Source organism: Dendropsophus ebraccatus, chromosome 2 (assembly GCF_027789765.1).
Source record: "Dendropsophus ebraccatus isolate aDenEbr1 chromosome 2, aDenEbr1.pat, whole genome shotgun sequence".
NCBI lineage: Eukaryota > Metazoa > Chordata > Amphibia > Anura > Hylidae > Dendropsophus > Dendropsophus ebraccatus.
Genome location: NC_091455.1, coordinates 169,827,862 through 169,854,230, shown reverse-complemented (window position 1 = coordinate 169,854,230; position 26,369 = coordinate 169,827,862). Strand labels below are relative to the sequence as shown.

The following is a 26,369-nucleotide window of genomic DNA, read 5'->3' as shown; positions in this document are numbered from 1 at the left end:
ATCCTATGACAAAAAAATAGATGTCATAGGTTGCAAACGGGATAAGTTCACATTTTACCAAATTGAATTACAAATAAAAAAAAGTATGCGGGAAAAAACTGATGCTCTATTAAAAGGCTAAGTTTTTTAGTTTTAGTACTCTAACATAGATGTCCATCTATTCATGGAAGTTTAGAGATAATAGATTCTGTAATAAGGATAAAAAAAAACAAATTATATTTTTTTTTAATTAATTTTTTAAAATTTTATTTTTAAACTTTTTTGAACATCACTTCTATTCAACAATAGAGAAAAATACAATCAACTGTATATATAGATTTTATAACTTTTATAGCAATTTTAAACATAATTAAAAAAAAAAAATTATTAGTGCTTCGTATTGCAGAGTATGACCTTTTTAAACCAATAATGTAAAGCAGCAAGGTCCTGCAAAAGTGTCTACTGTACAGCCTATTCAGAGCTGATTGGACAAGAGGTATCATGTGGTTTGCAGCCTTGGCACTTGTGGACTGAAGGAAGTCATTGCTGTGGCCACACTGAGCTTTTGAACACTGAACTCTAAACCACATAAGAAAAGCATATTATAGATGCTCTTATATTAGTATATTTAGAAGGCCTTTGATGCTATTGTATCTGAGGGTAGTACAGGAAAGGGAGGGAAGTTGTGGTCACACCTGTGTTCCAATAAAGCTCCAATAAAAACTTGCACTACAAATTCTGTATGCTCGCATTAAGACAATGTACACCCCAGCAGAACCTGATGGGCTCCTCTACTGGTGAATATGGTCCATCGCCACCATCTTAGTCTTTCTGGAAAAATAACGTGCCTTTAATTAACCCCTTCAAGATCAAGCCCATTGATGCATGAATGTCTTGGTCAAATTAATGCAATGTTCCTCTCCGCTGTCTAAGAGCCATTGCGCTTTTATTTTTCCACCTACAGGGCTGGTTGGGTTGTACTTTTTTGCGCCATGATCTCTAGTTTTTATCAATATCATAGTGGTCTAACAAGAAAAATTTAGATCGCTTATTAATAATTTTTTTACCATGCGGGAACAATAATGTTATATTTTAATAGATCGGACAATTCCGCATGCTACGAAATATAATATGTTCATTTATTTATTTTTAAGTATTTTTATTTTTATAATAGGCAAGGAGATATATTAAACTTTTATTGGGAGGGGGGTTTATAAGGATTTTTTTTTAAATACTTTTGTTTTATACTATTTTTAACATGTTTTAACTTTAAAACATGCAATCAATAGATTGCATATACTGATCTAAGCTATACTATAGCATAGCATGGATCAGTGTTATTGGCGATCTACTGTATGCATAGAGCCTGCAGACTCTATACAACAGGACGGAGGTAAGTGACTTACCCCCGTCTGTCGGTACAAGCAATCAGGACATGGCTGGGGGATCCAGATCACTCAATGACAGGAGCTTGTCCTGTCATTGAGTTTCCATTTTAACCCCTTCACGTCAGCAATACATAGATATACGTAGAAACACACTATTGCAGCTCACCAATTCTCCCGGGAACTTTAGGGTGCGTTCACACCTACAGGATCTGCAGCAGATTTGATGCTGTGTTCAGTTATTTAAATGAAATCTGAGGCAGAAAATCAGCTGCAGATCCTGTAGGTGTCAACGCACCATTAGACGGTGCACAGGACTGCTGTTCGGCAAACAGCCATTCAGGATACGTGAAAAGATGAATGTCTAGCTCCAGACTTAGTTCCCTTGCAATGCTTTTTTGAAGTAAAAACAGACACCTCATAGTCCAAAGACCGACATGTTTTGGGCAAAGTCGGGCTATGAGGTGCATTGCAAGGGAACTATGTCTGGAGCTGGACATTCATCTTTTCACGTATCCTGAATGGCTGTTTGCCGAACAGCAGTCCTGTGCACCGTTTAAAGTTCCAAAAAGCAGAGCAGGTTTTAAAAAATCTTATGAGCTAGGTGAATTTTTAACGTTTTAGCAATAGATTGCCTACAACTTCATAACATGCACCTGCATGCTACATAATAGGTTTCCCACCTACAAAGAATGGAGAGGTCTGTAATTATTATCAGAGCTACACTTCAACTGTGAGAGACAGAATCTATGAGCAAAAAATCCAGAAAATCACACAGTATGATTTCTAAATAATCATTGTACATTTTATTGCATGAAAGAAGTATTTGATGCAATAGAAAAACAGAACGTAATATTTGGTATATAAACCTTTGTTTGCAATGACAGGGGTCAGACGTTTTCTGTAGTTCTTGACCAAGTTAGCAGACACTGCAGCAGAGATTTTGTCCCACTCCTCCATACAGATCTTCTCCAGACGTTTTAGGTTTTGGGGGCTGTTGCTGGGCAATGTTGAGTTTCCGCTCCCTTCAAAGATTTTTTTTATTGTGTTCAGGTCTGGGGACTGGCTAGGCCATTCCAGGACCATGAAATTGTTCTTACGGGGCCACTCCTTAGTTGCCCTCGCTGTGTTCTCCAGCTCATTGTCATGCTGGAAGGCCCAGCCACGACCCATCTTCTGTGCTGTTACTGCGGGAAATGGGAAGGTTGTTGGCTAAAATATCACAATGCATGGCCCCATTCATCCTCCCTTAAACACGGTGCAATCTTTCCGTCCTTTTTGCAGAAAAGCAATCCTATCGTATGATGTTTCCACCCACATTTTTCATGGTTGGGACTATGTTCTTGGGTTTGTACTCATTCTTATTCTTCCTCTGAACATGACAAGTTGATACCAAAAAGTTCAATTTGAGTCTCATCTGTCCATATGCCTTCTCTGGATCATCCAGGTCATTGGCAAACCTCATACGAGCCTGGACATGTACTGTCGTGAGCAGGGGAGCTTTGCGTGTCTTCAGGTTTAATCCATGACAACATAGGGGGAGATTTATCAAATTGGTGTAAAGTAGAATTGGCCCTGTTGCCACTAGCAACCACATTCCAGCTTTCATTTTTTAAAGAATCAGTGAGGAATGAAAAGTGGAGTCTGATTGGTTGCTAGGGGCAACTAAGCAGATTTTACTTTACACCCCTTTGATAAATCTTTGATAAATGGTAATCTTTGAGACTGTGGTCCCAACTCTCTTCAGATTATTGACCAGGTCTTCCTGTGTAGTTCTGGACTGGTTCCTTACCTTTTTCAGAAATATCCTTACCCCATGAGGCGATATCTGGATATCTGACATGGAGCTCCAGAATTGCCTTCTCACAAAGCTGCCTGCAAATAGTCCTGTAGCCCATCCCAGCCTTGTGCAGGTCTATAGTTTTGTCATTGATGTCCTTAGACAGCTCTTTGGTCTTGGACATAGGGGAGAGGTTGGACTGTAATAAATTCTGTGCATAGACAGGTGTATTTATACAGGTAACAACAGGTGCAATTAATAAAGGTAATGAGTGCAGACTAGGAGGAGCTTTTTAAAGAAAAAATAACAGGTCAGTAAGAGCTAGAATTCTTGCTGGATGGTAGGTGATCAAGTACCTATTTCATGCAATAAAATGTAAACTAATTATTTAAATATCATGCATGTGATTTTTAGGAATTTTTTTTTATAGATTCTTTCGAAGTGTACCTACGATAAAAATTACAGACCTCTGCCTTCTTTGTAGGTAGAAAAACTTGGAAAATCGTTGATGTATCAAATACTTATTTTCCCACTGTAGCTGTTCTGACATCTATTCCATGTAAGTGAAAGGTCTAATTCAAGAGTCAGGTATGTCTCAGTGCCTTTCCGGAGCCGGGTGAGCTACTATATGCAGTTATGCCAAGATGGGTAATTCCTGAATAAACACTCAGCACATAAAAAAAGCATGTCCAGTTGTAAAAATGGCATACAAAAGGTTAACATAAAGTATATCTTTAATAATGTAATCAAATCATAGGTAGAGAACGAATGAAATAGAAAACAAACTTTTGTGTTCTAAAACTTTGGCAAAATCAGAGAGCAAGGTGATGGAATATTAAACAGACAGTGTGGATCAACATTTTTCTCCTATTAAGATAACATCTGTTCTGGCCACAAGTAAGCAAATCAAATTTGATGTAAATTTCCACAGACAGCATAGTATAATGCCCACCAGGAAAGCAACTTTTGTACATTTACATTTCTCATAGAAAGAAATTGGCTGTTTACTTTAATGTATTTGTCGTTTGCATTTGTTTTACAGTATTATAAACTGAAGATAGTATTACTGTTAGATTTAGTTACGCTCTAATCACCATTGGTATATGGGATTTAGTTCAGCAGTGTTCAGCATCCTTTATATATACATTCATGCGCTAACTGGTAGCTACCAGGAAACCATCAGCAAACAGACTAGTTCTTGTTGACAAACTGCTTTTAAACTTCATCTATGGGCATGTTCACACTGAGTAAAAGCGGCGGCGTGGGCTCGGCTTGAAATTCAGCCTGTTGAGTGCCTCTGCTTTCAATGAGATTCCATACTCGCAGCGGGATGTATATAAAAGGCAGCCCCCTTAACCCCCCCCCATTGAAAGCGACAGTGAACAGATCCGCAGCGAATATGTGTGAACCCACCCTAAAGTGCCATTCTTATTTGGCTCATATCGGGGGTCCCAAATGAGAAACCTATATGTAAAGCGTATTAAAATGGGGAAGCCTTCCTAAGACAGCCCACTTGAAAGGGTATGACTGTACAAAATAAACCTGCTATGATTAATAGGAAGTTACTTCCTGGAAAACGTTGTAAGAGAATGAAATATATATACTGTATATATTAAAGGGGCTGGTCACTTTATAGTAAAATAGTTCAGTGTACAGAATAAGTGTACTCACTGTATATACTGACAGCAGCTCCCTGTGTACCTAATGGAGCTAAAATCAGACTCTCCTCCTCCAGGTTGTGCTGCCCTGCTCTGTGATGATTTTGTCCATAGGATGGCCGACATGGAGGAGCGTGTGACTGTGCCCCACCCCCCAGTGTCCACCATAGGCATATACAGGGTCAGTTGTGGACACTGGGGGCGGGGCATGGTCACATGCTTCTCCATGTCAGCCATCTTATGGACAGAATCACCACACAGCAGGGCAGCACAGCCTGGAGGAGAGGAGTCTGATTTTAGCTCTATGAGGTACACAAGGAGCTGCTGTCAGTATATACAGTGAGTACAGGTACTAATACTGTATACTGAACTATTTTACTATAAAGTGGCCCACCCCTTTAAGTAGTGGTCTCTAACAGGGAAAGTAAACATTAAAGACATTATTAAAGTTAGGGAAAAGCTAAGCAATGTGAAGAAGGAAAACAAGAACAAAGGCAAATGCTGGTTCATTGGAGAACACGTTGTTGTTAATGCATGCTGGTTCTCACAGCTGAATTACTATTACATTGGTAAGGATTAGAGGCAGAAACCTCCTTGGCGGTAGTGATAGCAAGGTTACTGGTCACTGTGCAAACGATAGATATATAGACAGCATGTCTTCCTCCTAGTAAGGCTTGTGCTGTAAGATAGAGGTGAGGAAACATTATCTGGCAAGCACCTATACAAATCCAGAACCCTTGAGGAAGAAACTCATTTGATGCAACATGGCATTGGTAACTTATTTTATCACCATCACTGCTTCCGCAAATTGATACAAATGGCCTTCCTTCTGTTTGGGGCTATCTGCTCGTCTGATCACCACATATAATTGCCAATGTAAGGCAATACGTCGACTCTAACAATGGAAACGTGTACTTGTAACTGACTCAATCTGCCTTGCGTCCTGTGCGGGCCCTGGCAGAGGTGTTCATGAAATGTGATGGGAGCATCCTGGACAAAAAGCTGATTTTTCTTTGTTAGGAAGCCAGATTGTGCCGGAATAATCTCATTGCCGCTTGGGCATGATGAGAGATCAAGGGCAGCCAGTAAGGAATATTTATGACAGTGGACATATGGGCTGATATATGCTGATGTTTTATAGTTATTCTTCAGAGTAGATGGGGTGGGGGGGCTTCCCATAAATAAGACCAGCAAATATATTAGTGTATGTCATTGTGTGTATGAATTGTGAAGTACTGATTTATTTATATGCAGCCATATACATTGTGTTCTTAGGAGAGAGGGATGTATGTACTACATATTGAAGATCTTTATACTGTCACTAGGGAAAAGTTGTACATTACCTTATCATATATATTTAGCAATTTTACATGTTGAGCAGCAAGTCTCCACTATACAAAGGTAACAAGTTGAATTTACATTTATAATAGTTGTGATCTCTGGAATGGTTTTCTTCATACTTTCATTGTCTAGTAAGAATCATTTAACTACTATGACATATTTTTACCCACCTACAGGCTAAGCAATACATATACAAATACATGGAGGGCATCAGTGGAGACTTTTGATTGAGTACTTCATTGGAATTTTTTCAATGATCTCCTTGAGTTCAGTGATTACTGTGTTTTGTTGGTTCATGACAATACAGTCATATGAGATGTTTATATTGGTCAAAAACTCAATTTATTCAGAAACAGATGCCACTATGCTAACAGGTGTCTACACTGCAGAATCAGTCTTTATTTTTAGTTACCAATCCTGGATCTCAAAAATGGCTCCTAGTACTTAGATACCCCCAGGACTTATTGTAATGTAAAATAGAAGTCATGCAGAAAATTCATAAAGCTCGTAGCACATGTCAGATATTGATAAAATAAAATGGGTCCAAAGACGGGTTACAAAAATGAAGGAAGGTCTGAATCATAAAACCCATTAAGAAGGACTTAAAGGGAACCTGTCACCCCCCGTACCGGGGTGACAGGCTCCCGACCCCCCGTTAGAGCCCCCTATACTTACCTCATCCCGCCGGGTCCCGCTTCTGGATTCGGTCGGGTCCCGGAGATCTCAGCCGCTGCAGCCCGGCGCGCGCGCTGAGAGATGAGTCCAACACCCATAGAGAATGACAGGAGAGTCCAGCGCTCCGTCATTCTCTATGAGCGTTGGACTCATCTGTCAGCGCGCGCGCCGGGCTGCAGAGGCTGAGATCTCCGGGACCCGACCGAATCCAGAAGCGGGACCCGGCGGGATGAGGTAAGTATAGGGGGCTCTAACGGGGGGTCGGGAGCCTGTCACCCCGGCACGGGGGGTGACAGGTTCCCTTTAAGGGTTTGAATCTGTATAGTCTGGAATAAACAAGGGAAAGGGGGGGGGGATGAATCTTTAAAGGACTTAACAGGGTTCAGGAGGGGAATGAACAATAAAACAGTAATGTGTAAACTCATTAGCTCCCCCTAGTTGAGGCAGCAGGTAGTCAGAATTCTATGATTTACAGAAATGGAGCTCCGACTGGTATAAAGATATTTTAACAAAATAATCAGCGAAGACAGTTCAATTTAAAAGGAAAATATAAATGCTTCACAATTATATGGATTTCCCTGTGTGCCTGTCAGTTTACTGGTCAAAGTAGCGGCACCCAATAGCTTGTTTTCTCAGGACCTATAATAGTTCTCCCTAGTTATTCAGTCTGCAGTAGTGACAGATTCCCTTTAAGAATGATAAAGGTGAATAAGCAGACGTGGCTCACACTGTGATCAGTTGAGGTAACAAGGTATTTAGTATGTGTAAGTCTTTTTGTGAATCAAGTCATCTTTAAAAGCAATGCAGTATTCACAACTCTGTGTTTATAGCTAGGATCTTTGAAATGCAAGATGTTCTCTGCACAGTCATTGATGTTCTTGTTTTATACCATGTACAGGAATAAAATATTTTGTCAACAGTAAGAGAAGAATCACACAGTTGACACAGAGTTTTATGTATCTTTATATGAGCTTAAAAGAAATATATACTCTGCCTTCTGGAGAACAATCAGCTATTTGGAGATAAGAAACATTGCAAGGAAATAATATCAGGATAATAACTGTATACTCAAGTAACTAAAATGTGTAATCATATACATTTTTTCCACTAAGGGAAATGGTTCTGAGTTATTAAGAAAAAAAATTAAATTGGGACATATATTCCAAATACAGTATTACACCCACCCCTTGTCCTGTGTTTCATTGGGGTGTTCCTAAGCAGCCTCCAGACTATAGCGCCTCTACCTACTTGGTTACAGAAGGAAATATCCGTAGATGTAATCCATAGACTCTCTGTACTGGCTACAATCCAGTAATCCCAACATAATGGTATATTAATGTTAGTACTGGAATCACTGGACAAGAAAGTTTTGATATTGAATCCCCTATCAAAGATTAGAAAAACTTATCTCTTCCTTTCCCCCCTCAAACTGTGCTACTTTTGTGAGTTTGTGTGTTCAGTAGCACTGCTAATTTCTATTAAATTGAATGCAGCCAATTGACAAATCACAAACAACCTGAAAACAGGTGTTTTTTTGAAAAATATAATATAGTCCTTGATAAGCCTTTATAAAAAGGAAGGGGGGGGGGGGGGCACTGAAAAAAAAACAACAACAAAAGAAATAAAGGGGGGTGGGTTGACTAGGTTAAAAAAAAAAGTTACTTTGTCAAGTTCCTATTGGACAACTCCTTCAACCTTTGACTTTAGCAGTAAAAGACTGTTATGGCTTCCAGGAAGTTGCAGCCTGTATACTATAAATATAGGGCTTTTTATGTGGGCCAATCATTGGCAACCAGCGTTGCTAGAAAGGCTCATTTGCCCGATAATCAGCGATCAGCCAAGGGGCAGGAAAACACAATGGGCTGATCAAATCTTTTAACCGTTGATGACACAGGATGAGCATACTCATCCTGATACTGTCAAGGGTTTATAGAGGGAGCTCAGAATGTGAGCGTGGGATCTTGGCTCTTAGCAGTCAGGGCCATGTCAGCTAATTAACCATTTAGATGCCGCTGTCAAAACTGACAGTTGTATTTAAATGGTGCTGGCATATCTCTATTGGTGTTATGCAGTGCAGATTGACTCTAGGATTGCTTCAGCTTATCAGAAGCAATCAAGTGCCGACTCCATGGATCAATGCAGTACATATGTACTGCATTGATCCCTATGAACAATAATGGTATTGCTCATAGGTGTCCTCCCTAGACTACAAAACAGAATGAAAAGTTTTTAAAATATAATTAAACCCATTCCACAATAAAAGTTTAAATCATCCCTAGAATAGAGCAATTTAAAACACATCTATTAATTTTTTTTTTCAGTTTTAAAAAGTAAAAGTAAAATAAAAATTATATAGGATGCCTATTGTTGTAATCATACTGACATGAGAAACATAGATAAAAGGTCAGTTTTACAACACAGCAAAAGACTTATGATAAAACCCCCCTGAAAAGAATTTTCTTTTATATTTCAGTATTTTTTTATGGAAAAATTAAATGTGTCTTAAAGCACAATTGGTGTTACTATTGGCTTTCAAACAAGAGGAGGATACAGGAACCACCTCAGCAGTATATGTCTTTACACATGATTGAGTCAGTATCTTCACTTGTACTCTAGAAGTGTGTACAATATAGGGTATAGACTGGGAGCTGTCATTCCGTAAAGTAAGTAATACGTCAAGGCTGATATATTCTTCTTTCCCCTCCACTTCATTTGCACCTGGCATTTGATTGCCAATATCACTCTACATCAGGGTGCAATCCTTCGGAGGGAATATTTAGAAGAAATACAATGCTTTCAACTGTTATTATTTGCAGTGGACTTAGTAAATCACACAGCACTAAGTTGCAGCATCTAGAGATTTGCACATCAACCAACCAACCAAGCGGCTGTATAAAATACCATCTGGCAAAGACTACTGAAAGATGAAGATTTAAATTAAATACACATACTTTAAAAAAGAAAATAAACAACTTTTGGAAAAAAAAACATGTGGAGTACCCAAGTTAATGTAGCACTCAACTAAGAATATCAATAATGCTGAAAATTAATTCCAGTGATATCAAGCGATAATTATTAAATTACATGAGTCCTTCACCCGTGATTATGAACGTGTAACAAGCAAGTTGTATTGATTTCCTGAGAGCTAACTACAGCAGGCACTGAATGGGTTAATAAAATAAAAATTGTAGAGATTAAACAAAACCGGTCTATTGTGCCGTAAAGTTTTGTTCAATCTGGCACCATAGGTGTCTTTTATCAAAGAAGCCAAGACAATGTATTGGATCTGTAGCACAACGAATGCAAATTGGAAATTCATGCAGCCGATCAAGTTATAAAGGGTTTTTTTTTTTGCTTGCTTTTTTTGCAAAAAACTATTGTTGCATTCTGATGGCACCCCAGACAAAAGACCTAAATCACCCATTTTATAAAAATTGCAGCCCAATCTGTAGGCATCATGTTATACAGCAAGAATGGCTGATACATGCTTTTTTGGGAAAATTCCAGGATAACTTGCCATTTATTCATGTATATCACTATTCGTTCTAGGTAGGGATGGTCCGAACCTGCCGAGGTTCGGGTTCGTATAAACCCGAACGCTCGGCATCAGATTCCCGCTGTCTGCCCGCTCCGTAGAGCGGGCGGATACATCGGGAGGAACGCCTGGAAAACTGGGATACAGCCTATGGCTATGGCTGTTTCCCAGTTTTCCAGGCGGTCCTCCCGCTGGATCCGCCCGCTGCACGGAGCGGGCAGACAGCGGGAATCATTACCGAGGGTTCGGGTTCGTACGAACCCGAACCGAACTTGGTTCGGACCATCCCTAGTTCTAGGCTAAGTAGTCAAGTGGGCGGCCCTACTCAGTGATTGACTATTTGTATGTCTGACTATAGAGGCAACTGTCAATCACTAAGTAGTACCAGCCACTGGACAATGATTTTCAATGTTCCCTTTGCACATTCCTACTGTACAACTGCTGGATAAATCTCCCCCACTATATTTACAGTGTAAAGTCTATGAATACATTTGAACAAGCTGAAATTGTTAGATTACAATGAATCGGTCTCATTATGGATTGACTGTAAAATTAAAGTAATTCAATCCATATGTTGTAGCCTTTCCATGATTCCCATGATATCAGCAGAATAAAATAATGCAGATATTCTTTATGGAACAAGCTCTTTTGTTTTTTGATTGGCTTATTATTTCAGCATCCATGGTGCAAATTATTTCAAATGCTGTATGTACCAGCCACTCGATGTATTTGCAGTAATTTATGATTTCATTGTGGTCCCTCCCACACAGCACGCTGTATTCTCTACCTGTAACACCACACAGCACGCTGTATTCTCTACCTGTAACACCACACAGCACGCTGTATTCTCTACCTGTAACACCACACAGCACGCTGCATCCTCTACCTGTAACAGCACACTGTATTCTCTACCTGTAACACAACACAGCACGCTGTATCCTCTACCTGTAACAGCACACTGTATTCTCTACCTGTAACAACACACAGCACGCTGTATTCTCTACCTGTAACTACACACAGCATGCTGTATTCTCTACCTGTAACACAACACAGCACGCTGTATTCTCTACCTGTAACACCACACAGCACGCTGTATTCTCTACCTGTAACACCACACAGCATGCTGTATTCTCTACCTGTAACACCACACAGCATGCTGTATTCTCTACCTGTAACACCACACAGCATGCTGTATTCTCTACCTGTAACACCACACAGCACACTGTATTCTCTACCTGTAACACCACACAGCACGCTGTATTCTCTACCTGTAACACCACACAGCAGCTGTATTCTCTACCTGTAACACAACACAGCACGCTGTATTCTCTACCTGTAACACCACACAGCACGCTGTATTCTCTACCTGTAACACCACGCAGCATGCTGTATTCTCTACCGGTAACACCACACGGCACACTGTATTCTCTACCTGTAACACCACTGCACACTGCACATTTCTGCATAGTTGGAGAAATCAGCGCAACACCTGCTTCTGGCCGGTCAAAGATGGTGAATCACTCAGGGAATTGGGGGATCCAGCCAAGCCTCCTGGGACATCACGCCCTGCCCCCTGTCTGCATCATCAGCCTGATCTCAGCAAACACAAACAATGTGAGAAAGAGGCATGGAAGATTTGTCTCCTAGGGGGGGAGAACAGTGGGAGCAGGAGACAATGTGGATTTGCACAGGGGTCATTTTTTTTCACTTCCTGGATTTCTATCAGCTACCAGTATGACAGAACCATACAGATATGGTAATACATTGTATAGACACATCTATATAACTTTTAATGTACTTTTAATAGAAAACAAGGTTTTCTTATCCAGAGTTCCCCTTTAAATACGGTATGGCTCCAGGACATTGGTGGTGGAAGGAGAAAACCAGCCTGAATTAATCCTTCACACATGTAAGAGCCATTGCATGCATGCTCTAGGAGTGCCCTGGATAGCTAGGGTGGCATCTGGGAGGGGGACAGAAAGAAAGACCTGGCGGTGAACAGCGAATGCTGCATGGACTGTCAGTGACCAGTGGCTGCAGCATTAAGAAGCAGTATATGATAATATTGTAGCTTTCATGGGACATGTTATAAGACACACAAGGTAAATGATATGATATTACAGATTTGTTGGCATCCAGACATATTACAACCCATGTGAGTTAACTGGTATAATTTTAAAGCACTAAAATGGCACTACAGAAATGTTGCTTCACCGTATATGCTGGAACCCATACCAGAAAACTGGTGCAATTTCACAGCATAGTACCATACACATAACTGAACCATACCAGGCAACGCATAACATTACAATATAAAAAATTCTACATCCTCATCTAATGCACAGACAGAATGGAGCATTGAATAATTTATACCTACAACTAAGGTAATAGAGCCAAACATCAAAATTCAGACAAGCAATGTTCTCAATTGACAGACTACAAGGTCCTCATGTAACGTCCTCTTCCAAACAACTCATTGATGATCAATACAACTACCTTAGTAGAAACAATCTAACTTTTATTTTCTTTATACCCAATTAAAAGAAAACCAGCATCAAACCAATATAATGATAGAGATGTGCAGAGCAGATCACCCCGCAAAGGACAATGAAACCGTCCTAGACTGTAAGCCTCTGCTTGTGGTTTATCCCAATGTAAGTCACACTTAAGCACAATTTATAATTATAGATTCATGCTAAAGCATTCCGGGGCAGAGGAAATGTGTACATGTGAGATATTTATATGTGATTTTTATATATATCGTAATTTTTTTAATCAGTTGACAGCTGTTTTAGAGCATACAGCGATGCCAGGCTGAATGAGGGTCTTGATTACTTCAAGATTAGCTATCTTAAGTTTCTATTCATTTTAAGTGTTGTTAGTGTGAGGAGTCATTAGTCACTCCCTTGTCTCTTGGAACATCAGCATACATTTACATTGTTAATGAACATTTGGGGTAAATGAATTAATGGCACTCTTAAACATAAATTCAGACCTAATAACTTTCGGATTCACTGGTGTTTAATGTTATCGCAGCTAAATGGAGTCGTGATCTGGCCCCACCAACTGTTCAAAGGCGTCATGAAAGTGAATTATTAAAAGAAATTAAATGCAGATACATTAGCAATAGAAATATTCAAAATATAAACCAAAAGCCCATGTTATTGCTGTTAAACATGCCGATTACTGAAAGTTCACAGGGATTTCTTTTTGAATATCTTTTCATGTTAGCTTTGATCGCTTACAAAATTCACTATGTGAGCAGAAATAATATTCCTTTAAAGGCAGATAACCAATTCATTAAATGGATGTCTTACACTATACTAACAATGAGCCTGGTTACAGCCAGTGATCAGAAATGTAACCTGATTTAACTCCTTAAACACCAGTGGCGTATCTGTACATCATGGCGCCTCTAAGGTGGTACAGAGAGGGCTCATGATGTGATCCTTCTCTTTACTACGCAGCTCCCAGCTGCTATCACCAGCCAAGGATTGTGGCTATTGGCCTGCATAGCCCGACAGCCCCATAGACCAAAAAATAAACATTACACGGATCCAAAAAGAGCTATTTTAAACATTTTTTTATTTACATTTTTTTAAATCAGTCAAATAAAATAAAAGGTATATAAATTGCCAATTGTCATAATCATACTGACTTGAAAAAGATAGATAACAAGTCAGTTTTACCACAGGGGGAACCCCACAAATATTTTTATTTTTCAGTTTTGCATTTTTTATGGAAAATTAGGTCTATCAATCATTTATAAGTACAGTTAGTGTTGCAAACAAACAGGAGCCTATATGGGTCTGTAGTTAAAAAAAGGTGTCCTTAAAAGATCAAAGGGGTTGCCCAGGGCTAATTTATATATACATTTTATATATATACATACATACACACACACACACACACACACACACACACACACACACACAACTGGGGATGGTATAAGAATAAAAAAAGTCATTCTCACCTACTCGATCTCACCTACTAGTCATTCTCTCCCTCGATCCTTGCTGGTTCTGGTGATGCATCGTCCTTACAAGAAATGCCTACTTAGCTAGTCACTGACTGAGGTTGGCTGAGCAGGGCAATTCCTGCAGAAACAATGCATCACAGCAGCCAGGAAGAAGTCAAGAAAAGCAGGGATCGAGAGCCGTTACATGGGGGGATTTAGGTTGGTGAGTATCACTTCTTTTTTATGCCACATATAATTTAATGTGTTGGCTGTTTATAAAATCATATTTTCCTTACAAGACAAAGAGCCACAGAGGTGGTGCTGAGCCGCAGCATGCACACCTCCAACCCAACCCCACCTTGACTTATTGATGTACAGGGCTCAGTGCTAAAAGCTAAGTTTAGAGGAATACAGGAGCAAGCAGCATGCTCAGGTAGACAAAGTTTAATCTTGCTATGCCAAGAACACAATCTTATCCAGGCTTCTTACACCACAGATGAGCTTTCCAATATTTCCTGTAGAAAAAAAACCTGCAGCATATTTTAGGGTAACAAGTATAGAGACAACCTAAACACTCGCTTTTCCATTATTTATATGTGGATATGGTCACATGGGGTTGGTATACTGCACATTTTCTGTCCAAACCTCAGCCACTTTATTGGTAACATAATAAAGTATAATGACAGAAAAAAATGTAAGATAAAAGAAGACCCAAGCTATAAAGCTATAAAGTTAGGAATACATATCTACTGCAGGTTTTGAACAGTCATAATAAAACATCCATTAAAACAAGTCTACACTAAATACTATACCTCCAGTATCTGTACATTGAGACCCTTTATAATTATCTTCATTACTGGCTTTTGTCTCAGACGTGATTCTATTCTGCACAATGCCGGAGGAGCAGAGCCGCAGTGATGAATACCGAGATTCTCATTAAGCACCATGGTAAAGTTTTTACAATTGTGGTTAAAACAGAACACGGAAAAAAAATATGTAGATGATGGTTTTATATTGATCTGTAGTGTAAACTTTCAAGTGTGTCACAATCACTTTATATTTCCATATTTGCATATTAGAACATTAATGTATCACAAGCACAATAATCTGTACTGTAGTATCCACCTATCAAGTCAATTTTTAGATTTTTCATGTGTGTCTATAAACCTATGACATTTCTGAAAGGCTGATGCTTGACTGATATTACAGAGATGGCGTAGGCAGCAAAGGACCCTGTGATAAACCTGTGAACAAGCCAATTGTTCTTCAGCCCCTTACAGGACAACTGTATCATGGTCTTGTTAGCAACAAAGCAATATTAGTGGCAATAGAAGCTTGCAGCTCCACAGTATGGACTTAAATCAATATGAAGTAAAGACCAATGGTACACACAGTTGCATGAAGGGTGATAGGCTAGCTGTTCTTAGGCACCCTGTGCAATAAAACCACTTCAGGTCCTATGTAGTAGAGCAGGAAGTAGTCCTCCAATTTGTCAGTCAGATCGGCATCTCCCCCGGCAATCAGGGCCGTATTACCAGCTGCTGCTGCCCTAGGCACTAAACCTGAGGACGCCCCATCTTCACTCACCAATTTGCATCATTATTTTCTACTTTCTGAACTTCATATTGATATCTGATCAGTCTTAGGCCGCCTTCCTACATTTACTGTACATCATGACATGCAGCCGAAACCAGATCCTTGTGCGGTAACCAATAGGTGTATGGCCAATAATCAAGGTACAGTAACAGCACATGAGTACTAGGGACTACCATACACACACAAACACACACACACTTCCCCTTAGAAAAGACACCAAATTTACTGGAAAGTCTGAAAGGGAGGTGGGAGACTAAAATAAATAAATAAAAAAAAAAAACACAGGTGCCTAGTGGTAAATACGGCCCTGCCGAAAATGTGTTTCTACTGCTTTAGCGTCTAACAGTGGTCGGCTTTACATCACTGTTTATTTCTTATGGTGATCCCATGGCTTTGAAACTAAGTTTAAGGGTGCCTTCACACACAGGATCTGCAGCAGATTTGATGGTGCAGTTATTCGGATTAAATCAGCTGTGGATCTGCTGCTAATCCGCAGCAGTGAAGCTACCCTAAAACACTACCCTATATCACTTGTGACTTTGTATGTGACACAGGGTCCTTGGACCTATTCAGGCAGTAGGACTAGATTGTGATCACAACCTTTATACCTCTACAGCTATGCCTCTGTGTGTACTAGTATATAAATGGCCAGTACAAAAATATGGTGAAAGGTGGTCTGATGTAAAACCCTGTCAAAAGACAAGGGAGAGAAAATGGGTTCAATTTCCAGAGGCAATAAGTCTTTACCATAAGAACTGTGAATCTTTGGTGCAGTCTACCTAAGGAGCTGCTCACGGCAAAAATAGTTGGGGGCTTCATAAAGGCTTAAGACAGTATTACACTAACATATGCAACAATCTGCAAGACTGGCGCCTGCTTACTGAGCCTATTACACAGCTTGATCATCATGCAGCAAGGGCCTTTGTTATGGACATTGTTAGCGATGTCCGTGCAGCTCTTGCCTCAACTGTAAAATAATAAACTTAATACATACCTGTCCATGCTCCCTGGTGTTCTTCTCGCTTTTGCCTTCTGCTCTCTCCCCAATGGAATTTCTGAGCCGGTCTCTGCAGTGACAGGCTGGTCAGTCAAGCACCGGCTGAGATGGGACACCGCCGCGGTCAGTGATTGGCTGCGTGGCCTGTCACTTTAGAGCCCGGCATCGAAGTTCCAGCAGCAGTTATGGGGAGCAGGGAGGGGGCAGAGGCTAGAAAAGTTTCTTACCTGGGCACATATAAAAGACAACTAGACTAGTAAATGTTCGCTGCTGAGAGCACTAGCTAACTGGGTTCATATCTCGCTCTAAATCAATATAGTGAAACAAATCTGCACTTACCTGTGCCCCTCCCTACTTCCACATTTCATTCCTAGGTTTAACTTGATGGACGTATGTCTTTTCCTAAACTATGTAACATGTAACCCTCAATGACAGTTTGTCTTTATTCATGTCACCAAATGAGCGGTACCGTGCTCCTATTTTAGCACCTGGCCCTACTTCTGACATAAAGTGCTGCTCCCATATAGACTGTTCAGTGAAATGTGTGAATAAGATCTCACTGCTCTAGCGTAATGAACGTCACCACTAAATCTGCAAAACTATTTTAATGATGGATAGTGAATGATTCCGAGGCCTACTCCCCATTTATAAAGAATAAGCTAATGTCTACATTTATATTATAATACATGCAGAACATGAATACCTGTTAGATCTAATAAGTAAGTTGTTGGGGAATCAATTGATGCACTAGCATAACTACATAATAATAGTGTGCGGTCTCTCAAATACAATACATTTCTGGATAGATGGCAGGAAGGTGAACCACCCAAGCATGGCACCTGGTCTACCTGCATCTTGTTATGCGATTGTGCTGCATCAATCTGATCAATATATGTGAATCATCTTTTAACCCTTTAAAGGGAACCTGTCACCCCCCGTACCGTTAGAGCCCCCTATACTCACCTAATCCCGCCGGGTCCCGCTTCTGGAGGTGGTCGGGTGACGGAGCTCTCAGCCACTGCAGCCCGGCGCGCGCGCTGAGAGATGAGTCCAACGCTCATAGAGAATGACAGGAGAGTCCAGCGCTCCGTCATTCTCTATGAACGTTGGACTCATCTCTCAGCGCGCGCGCCAGGCTGCAGCGGCTGAGAGCTCCGTCACCCGGCACGGGGGGTGACAGGTTCCCTTTAAGGGCAGAGCCCCAAATGGCCTTAAGGACCCGGACAATTTTCAACTTAGCGTTTTTGTTTTTTCCTACTTGCCTTCTAAGACCCATAACTCTTTAAATTTTCCAGCTACTGGGCCATGTGAGGGCTTGCTTTTTTCAGGAACAGGTGTACTTTGTAAAGGCGCCTTTTGATTTACCATACTATGTATGACAGAACCCCCAATGGATCTGCGCCATGATCTCTAGTTTTTATTAATAAATTTGTGTACATTAGACATATTTTATCATTTTTTATTCATTTTAAATAAAATGTAATAAAAATAATCAATCCTGTCGTTTATTTTACCTCTTTTTGTTTGCGCCGTTCACTGTGGGGGATGGGGGAAAAATATAAAATATTGATTTATTTTAATAGATCGATTATATGTTTATTTATTTATTTATTTGTATGTGTTTTATTTATAAAACCTAAAAAAACCTTTTTACCCTTTTCATGTCCCCTTAGGGGACTTTAAGATTTTTACATTACATACACTGATCATTGCTATGCCATAGTGCAGACTCTATACACTGACCGCCGATCTACCTGCCGGGAGAAAGGTAAGGGACAGATAGAATGATCGGGACCCTCGCTCCTGTCACTGATAGAATGATCGGGACATCAGCTCCTGTCACTGATGTAAGTGCCGCAGGGGTTAATTGTGGGCCGCGGCGTGATTGCGGCGGCCCGTCATTAACAGTGAGGACCTGGCTGCATATAGCAGCTGGTCCCCACGTGCTTTCAAGTGAGCTCAGCTCCTGAGCTCACTTCAAAGCCCCATTGGACTCCATGATGTACAGGTACGGTATGGGTCCTTAAGGGGTTAAGAAGGATTCTAGTATGATATGTCTACAAAGTCATCTTCAAATGTTTTCTACTGATGTACTAAGTACCCATTCTATTTCCAGAGCTGAGGCTCGCCACAGGATTCTTTGACTGGCCAGTTCAACCTTGTCCGTATGAGTTTGACTCATTGACAGTGGCATATGCTGCTAAGCTATGGCCCAAATAAGAAATAAAGAAGGGGAAAATTGTTTAAACTGATGGAAATAGGAAATTTTGGATTTCCTCTGTACACCTGCTGCTTACATGATAGATTTTAAGCTCACTTTATTTTTTCATTACTGAGCAGAAGATATTTTTCATTTTGATTTACAAGTCTGCACTTTACAATAAAACACAATAAAAATCCGTTCTTAAAAATTAAATGTGATGTACTTTAATTATAGTGCTGGGAACTACCAGACTGGGATTATTAAGGAAGCTAAAGTTCTTCATAGGGGGGGTTGGAAGACCCCTATTCACTTTTAGTTTGTTTGGATAATACCAGAGTATTGCTGCAAATGGAGAACAAAGGCACCCCCTCTTTATTAAAAAGTGAAATAGCCTGTATGGTCAGTATATGTAGAATCTAGCAGCTGTGGAGAGTGTCCCTGCTACTGTATGTCCCAACTAGGAATCAAAGTTGGTTAGACCTAGGGATGTTCCTTATAACAATCACCTACATACAAATACAAATACATATGTGGCTTGGGGTGGGGTAAAAATAATAAGAAAATGAACATATACTTCTCTAACCTAATTCTTCACAGCCGCCACTCCTTATACACAGTGCTCGCAGCTACTTCCGGTTTGCTAAAGACACGCCATCCCAACAAGAAATGCCCCACTCAGGCACAGCCCTACAGTGTCTTCCTTCTCTGCAATCTTCAAATTTGCCTCTAATAATATAAATAGCAGGGCAAGACAAGGGTGGGGGGCTTAGCATGTGCTGGTCTGAGAGTGCCTGGCCTGTGAATGTGCAAGCTGAGCCAGTCTGTCTACTGAAGATGATAATAACTAATATAAAGGTCAGCAAAACTTCACACAATATCATTATGTGGGGACAGCAGTGTTTTCTTCCTTCACAATTCTCTTACCTGCATGTCCGCATGCCTGCTAAATGTAGACTCTGGGAATTACACTTGGCATCCATATACGTAAACATATGTGCTCTGTCACAGGATCGGGCTGCTACGCCGCATGCGCAAAACTGTGCAGCATAATTGTAATGTGTTTCGCCTAATTCCCACTCCTTTAATCGGCACACAATCTGGATGGGGCACTATAAATATTTAGACTTTTAGCCTTAATAGTACCCCTAGAGAAGGGCTATAACGAAAACGTACATCTGAATGGGGGCCACGTCTGGATTGTAACTGTAACACCTCTGCTGTTTGTATACTTCTATGCACTATGCTATCTTAGCACATTGGCACTTGTGTATGGCTGGTTTACACTGTTTTCTTCATTGAATATAGTTACATAACATATGGTACTTTAACCAATAAAACATTATTGTATGTATTATTTAAGGCTTGGCTTCCTGTTTCTATATGAGTTTTGTCTATTGAAGATGGCTTACACTTTTAGGCTATGTTCACCCTAAGTAAGCTACGTAGTAATCATGGCCGTTGTTGCATATTTGCAACAACGGACGTGATTGCTATGTAGCATACGTAGTGGTACCTTCTATGGAATCCCGTCCGGAGTGTATACACATAGTTTACACTCCAGCCAGGATCCCTAGCGGCGCTGCAAGAAACTGACATGACAGTTTTCTTTGGCCGCTATTCAATAAATAGCGGCTGCAGACAACCCTCCGGCCACAAACTCCATTGTGAGCAGCAGGGAGTTCGGACGCGGGCATGCACGGATGCGCCCGCATCCGAATTCAGCAGCAGCAAAGATCATCTGCCAGGAATTGCAGTACCGGTCGGAAAGATCTTTTCTGACACCGAAAAATTCCTAGTGGAATCGTTGCCACGGACTCCCGACTGCCCTACTATCTCAATGTTTTGTATAGGGCACCTTCACGGCTCTCCGCTCAAAGAATTTACATATCAACTCTTTGAGCGGAGAGCCGTGGAGAGTGGAGGCGCTCTATACGTAACATTGAGACAGAGAGGCAGGCAGGATCTCAAGCGGAGTCCGCGGTGGTGATTCCGCTTGGAATTTCTGCCTGTTTTACGCAGTGTGAATGCACCCTTACTGAAAGGTAAATCAAGGCTTCTCTCTCATGTCTCACCACCCAAAAAGATTAGGGTAGCTGTCCCTTGGGTAAAAATAAGTGTCCCTACTGCTGTTATGTTCAAAGTGCTGCAGTGTAGTCTCCTCCCCAGCACCCCTTTTAGCTTCTCAGCAACATCAGCTCAGTGTTTCCAGTAACTGGTCCAGTTATTGCCGTAAATCATCCCCCAGCTCAGGGCCAGCCTGCCCAGTGCACTTTCGCAGGTGCTACGTCATGGAGTAGAAGAACTGAGTGTGGTCAATACAAGAAAAAGGAAGCAACTGGGTCTGTACTATGGCTTAGAACTTAGCTCTGGTAGCACCCTCCGAAATGGAGAGAATAAGACATAGCTGTGCACCATAGTGGGTACTCTCAGGGGCTCAATAATAGCAGTGAGAGCACTAAAATTACATTGTCACCACTCTGTTGGGTTAATCATGTTTTTAAAAAGCCTTAAGTATGCTTTAAGAACACACAGTGCTTTTCCCCCAGTGACAGCTTGGGGACTGTTTGTAAGATCTCATCCCATTGCCCTACTTCAAGAAGGTCCTATTTCTGCTTTCTATTTTACTCTGATTCCTATTTAGTCCCCAAAGACATCAACAGACATCAACTGACGTCTATGGGGACTGCATATGGATGAGTCCCTCTGGCAACAGCCAGCGGCTGCCATAGTCTGTGTTGTATGTACAGTATGAAAGGACACAGGGCGCCGGGGCTTCATCCATGCATAACGGAGCTCTGACCCCGAAAAGCATATATTACAATTTACAGGATAAGGTGAACTATGAAAAGAAGCTTGTAGATGAAGGTACTTTGACATAAAAAGGATGGATTCATCTGGTTTCTATAAGGTGGTACACACAGAAGTGTAGTTCTCACTATGCCGCCCAATCCGGGCAATGCTGTGCCTTCTCCTAGCTGCAGCTTCTATAATCCAGCCTGTGCTGTGCATGGCATGTTCAGCGTGAGACTTCAGCGGAATGCACAACACAGTTATTTTAGATTTAAGATTACAAATAAATTTCACTTCCTTGGTTCCAGATGCACATGTTCAATGACTGGAAAATTAGTTTAGGTGTCATGGTGTATAACAGACTACTCGCAGAATGTTTTCGCGACAAGGATCACGTTTCAAGCAGCTTGTTAGGCTCATCACTTCCTCAAACTATGTTGTCACTGCTAGCGAGTGAGTGAAGAATCCGAGGCACAGTGACACACATAATCACAGACAGTTTTCTCTCCCCATGCAGCTCGCAGTAGGATTAAAGCTTATTATTACCCTAAATTGAAAGAACTGCAAACTTTAACTACAATTATTTTAATTTGATTTTATGGTTTCCATAATGAAAAGCATGCCTTGTGTCAATCACACAGAAATAAAGCATTTATTTACTTATGGAGCAACCAAATCCATAGCTATCCATGATATAAAGGTATGCTTAATGGAAGATTTGGTGCAAATTAAAACGTACGGTTTGCAGAAAGGAGATGACATGTGCATTAAACAAGCCAATATTTGATAAGCCTGAGCGGGCTGACGTGTTGTTGCCTTCATTAGGGTTCCCATATTTTGTATATAGTGTCATAGGATTCCCACCATTCACACATCTCTACGTTACTGTAGTACATAGTATCTCCATAGCCTCTTACCTAAATCCTGCTTGCCTAGATCACTCTGCAACGGGTCAAACCCAACTTCTTCAGACTGCAAAGGATGGCGAGCTTGGGGCGCAGGTTCTTGCATTTTGCACTTCACATTAAAAAGTTGCTCTAAAAGAGAAAAGGGACAATTGTAAATTATTAAACTAAACTGAAATGATTCAGGAATCCATGCTATTCATGCAAATTAAATCTCTAATGAGGACAACTATGCCCAGCCAATCGCGGCTGAGCAGCTGATGACGCGCTGGAGGGGGGCTGGCGTGAGGGATGGCTGGAGCGGATTGGCCGGCCTCCTGAAGATGACGTTATTGTCCCAAAATAGCGGCTGGGGTTGACAGCAAATACGTTAGTATAATGCACCACACTTCCGGGTCTAGCGTGAATGGAAGGAAACATGTGGAAGGGGGCCATTTACTTAAATAACACACATTACAACGTTGTATAACTTTGTAATGTGTGTTATTTAGTGAACAAATGATTTACACCGCACTACCCCTTTAAGGGTTTATTTTTTCAGGAACAAGTGTACTTTGTAACAGTGCCTTTTAATCCATCATAAAATGACAGAACCCCCAAAATATTACTTCTTAACTTTTAGGGGGGTTTCTGTGTCTACAAAATGCACTTTAAGACTATGTTCACACAATGTATTCTTTGCTGCTGATCATAAGAAAGGATGCAGCTGTGCACCCAACAACGACCGCTGTTCTTCTACAGAAGTGGAAATAATTGACATGTCAATTATTCCTGCCCAGCACACTGTGAACAGCAGCCGTTGTTCAAAGTCTGTTCACACAATGTTATGGCCGTCCATTGTATTGAGGTCAATGGTTAATTGAATTGCAGGCACACCCAAAAGGTGCCAACAATTTAAATAACCACTTAGTAATGTTCCTGCAGACGGCCGGCAGTATCAGCTGCAGGAACATGTAAAAAAGTGCCCATAACTGTGCTGTGCTGTAATAAAACAGCCGCTGTACTACAGTATGTGAACGTAACCTAATACTGACCAGCTGTCTTTATTCTATCGGTAGGTACAAACACAATGATATGCATGTTTACATACCTTTTCTAACATTTTTCTATTTTTAAAGTGTCACTGTCGTGAATTTTTTTTTTGCAGAAATCAATAGTCAAGGCGATTTTAAGAAACTTTGTAATTGGGCTTATTAGCCGAAAAATGCATTTTTATCACGAAAAAGCAGTTTGAAGCTCTCCCCCCTGTTTTCATTGTTCTCCTATGGAGAGAGCTAAATATAAGGCCAAAACAGGACAACAAAGAGTTAATCTAGAGATACCTCACCCTTTATCTCCTCTGACAGTCACCACTGACCTCTCTGAGCTCTGATTACAGCTGTCATCCAGCTCTGTGTCTGTAATCCTCTGTTATCTGCTTTCTGCTGTCAACTAACTCCCTCCTTCCTCCTCCCCCTCCCCTCTCCCTAGAACAGACTGGGTACGTCTGATGCGACAAGTCACAATTTCCTGATTTTTTGCAGTGGATGGAAAAGAGGAGGGAGGGGGGGGACCTGGGAAAAGGCTTTTTAAATGCAGATAATGGCATATTTGGCTAATAAACCCAATTACAAAGTTTCTTAAAATCGCCTGGGCTATTACTGCAAAAAAAAAATAAAAAATACGACAGTGACTCTTTAACAGCAATTAATCATAATTAAAATTTCTCTATTGTGACTTTTAGAAAGGTTAGTATTTTGCAACCTATGGGGCTGTTTGGGGTGTAAGTTTTTTTGTGCCATGATCTCTAGTTTTTACTGATACCATATTTGTGTAATTAGGACTTTTTGAACATCAATCCTGGTGTTTTTCCCCCTCTCTTTTCATTTACACCATTTCCGCTGACAACAATGTTATATCTTAATACATTAATAAAATCAGAAAGAGGGTGATTTAAACTAATTAGGGGAGGGGCTGTGTCATAAAAAACTAAAGAAATTAAAAACATTTTTTTTTTGTACTTTTTAATTCCCCCAAGGGGATTTTTACATGCAATGATAAGATTGCATACACTGATCAATGGTATGCCATTGCATAACATTTATCAGTGTTATCTGTTATCATCTAACAGAGCCTGCCTGAGGCAGACTCTACCAGAGGACTGAAGATCAGAATGCACAGAGATAAACAGCATACCTCTGGCAGTCATGCAATTCGATTGCGCACTGCGGAGGTCCTGATCGGTAAGTGACAGAAGCGGCTCCTGTCACACTTAAACGCTGTTTAAGGGGTTAATGGCGGGCGGCCATATGATTGCAGCGGCCCATCATAGACAGTTGAGAACCCCGCTGCTAGGTCCTCACCTTCTATGAAGCAAGCTTAGCTCCTGGGCTCGCTTCATAGAGCCCCTACAGACAATAGAGTAAATGTATACCATTCGTCGTAAAGTGACGGACATGCATGGCATACATTTCCGTAATCCATCGTTAAGCTGCTGCTGACAGTCTTTAAAGTTATAAAATCATGTTTTCCTTCTAAGCTCAATTGTCATAGAGAAGGAGATGAGCTGCAGCTTGCACAGCTCCCCCCTTACCCATCCCTCCCTGCTTGTCTTTCAGCACCACGTCCTGTACATCAATCATACAGGACAGGAAGGATTGACGGAGGGAGGAGGCGTGCATGCTGTAGCTCAGCATGGCCTTTACAGCACAGGTTAAAAAAAAAAAAAAAAAAAAAGTGTACAATAATTTATTACTTGGCGAACAGTCATCAGCTAAGAGACAGGTATTATTTGTTTTACCACCTTTTCAACTGTCTGCAGCTCTAAACATAAAACAGATCTGACAGATACCTTTAACATTCACAATACTTTTCTTGTACAAGTATAAAGGGGGGAAAAAATTAAAATCCCCTTAAGCCGTTTTTGCAATGTATGCAATTCCCCAGTACAAGGCATATATGATCAACACATCTAGCATTTGTATTATAGATTAGAGTGGAAGCTCATCTGGTCAGGGACTAGCGAATAGCAGCAGCACCTAATCAATAGATAATAAATGCAATCAATGCTTTGTTATCGCAGGGAAGAAGCTGCCGCTGAGAAATGTGTCACTGGATGAAAGAGAACGCACTAGAATATACTGGATGGGTTTTTAATGTCATATTTCAGTTCAATCAAGTAGTAAGTAAAGGCTCTGGATCGCAGACAAGTAAGCCATGTGAGCTGATCTCACCATGCTTGACTTCTTGTTTCTGGACTATTAGACTGACTGCCCTCTTTCCTGTAATGATGAAAGTAAATTATTAATTTTCTGTGAGGCTGCTTACATAAAATTCTATCTGTATGCAATAAGCATAAAATAACCCAGGCATGTATAATTTGGTCATTAAACCTTTCCGTTATGTGCGCTCCCTGATAAAGGGTTAACAGCCATCTTTCAGAAGACAGAAGCAGCAGATGGTTTCGCCGTGTTCATGATGATAAAGTTATGCGTGTATTGCAGGTTTTCTAGGTTGTGTACCTATTTTAGTGAATATGTTTAAATTCATGCAATGTGATAACTTATTCAGAACCACAAACAAGGAGTG

General features: G+C 40.7%; 1 protein-coding gene across 3 annotated transcripts in view; it reads right to left on the bottom strand.

Moving 5' to 3' along the window:
• The window catches only part of TBC1D5 (TBC1 domain family member 5), a 404,938-nt gene that overhangs the window by 237,096 nt on the left and 141,473 nt on the right, over positions 1 to 26,369 (bottom strand). For all 3 annotated transcript variants that reach the window (XM_069958701.1, XM_069958699.1, XM_069958700.1), the window contains one exon: positions 22,815 to 22,934. In XM_069958701.1, the coding sequence (XP_069814802.1) occupies positions 22,815 to 22,908 (94 nt within the window). In that variant the 5' untranslated portion in view covers positions 22,909 to 22,934. The remainder of the gene's footprint in view (positions 1 to 22,814; positions 22,935 to 26,369) is intronic.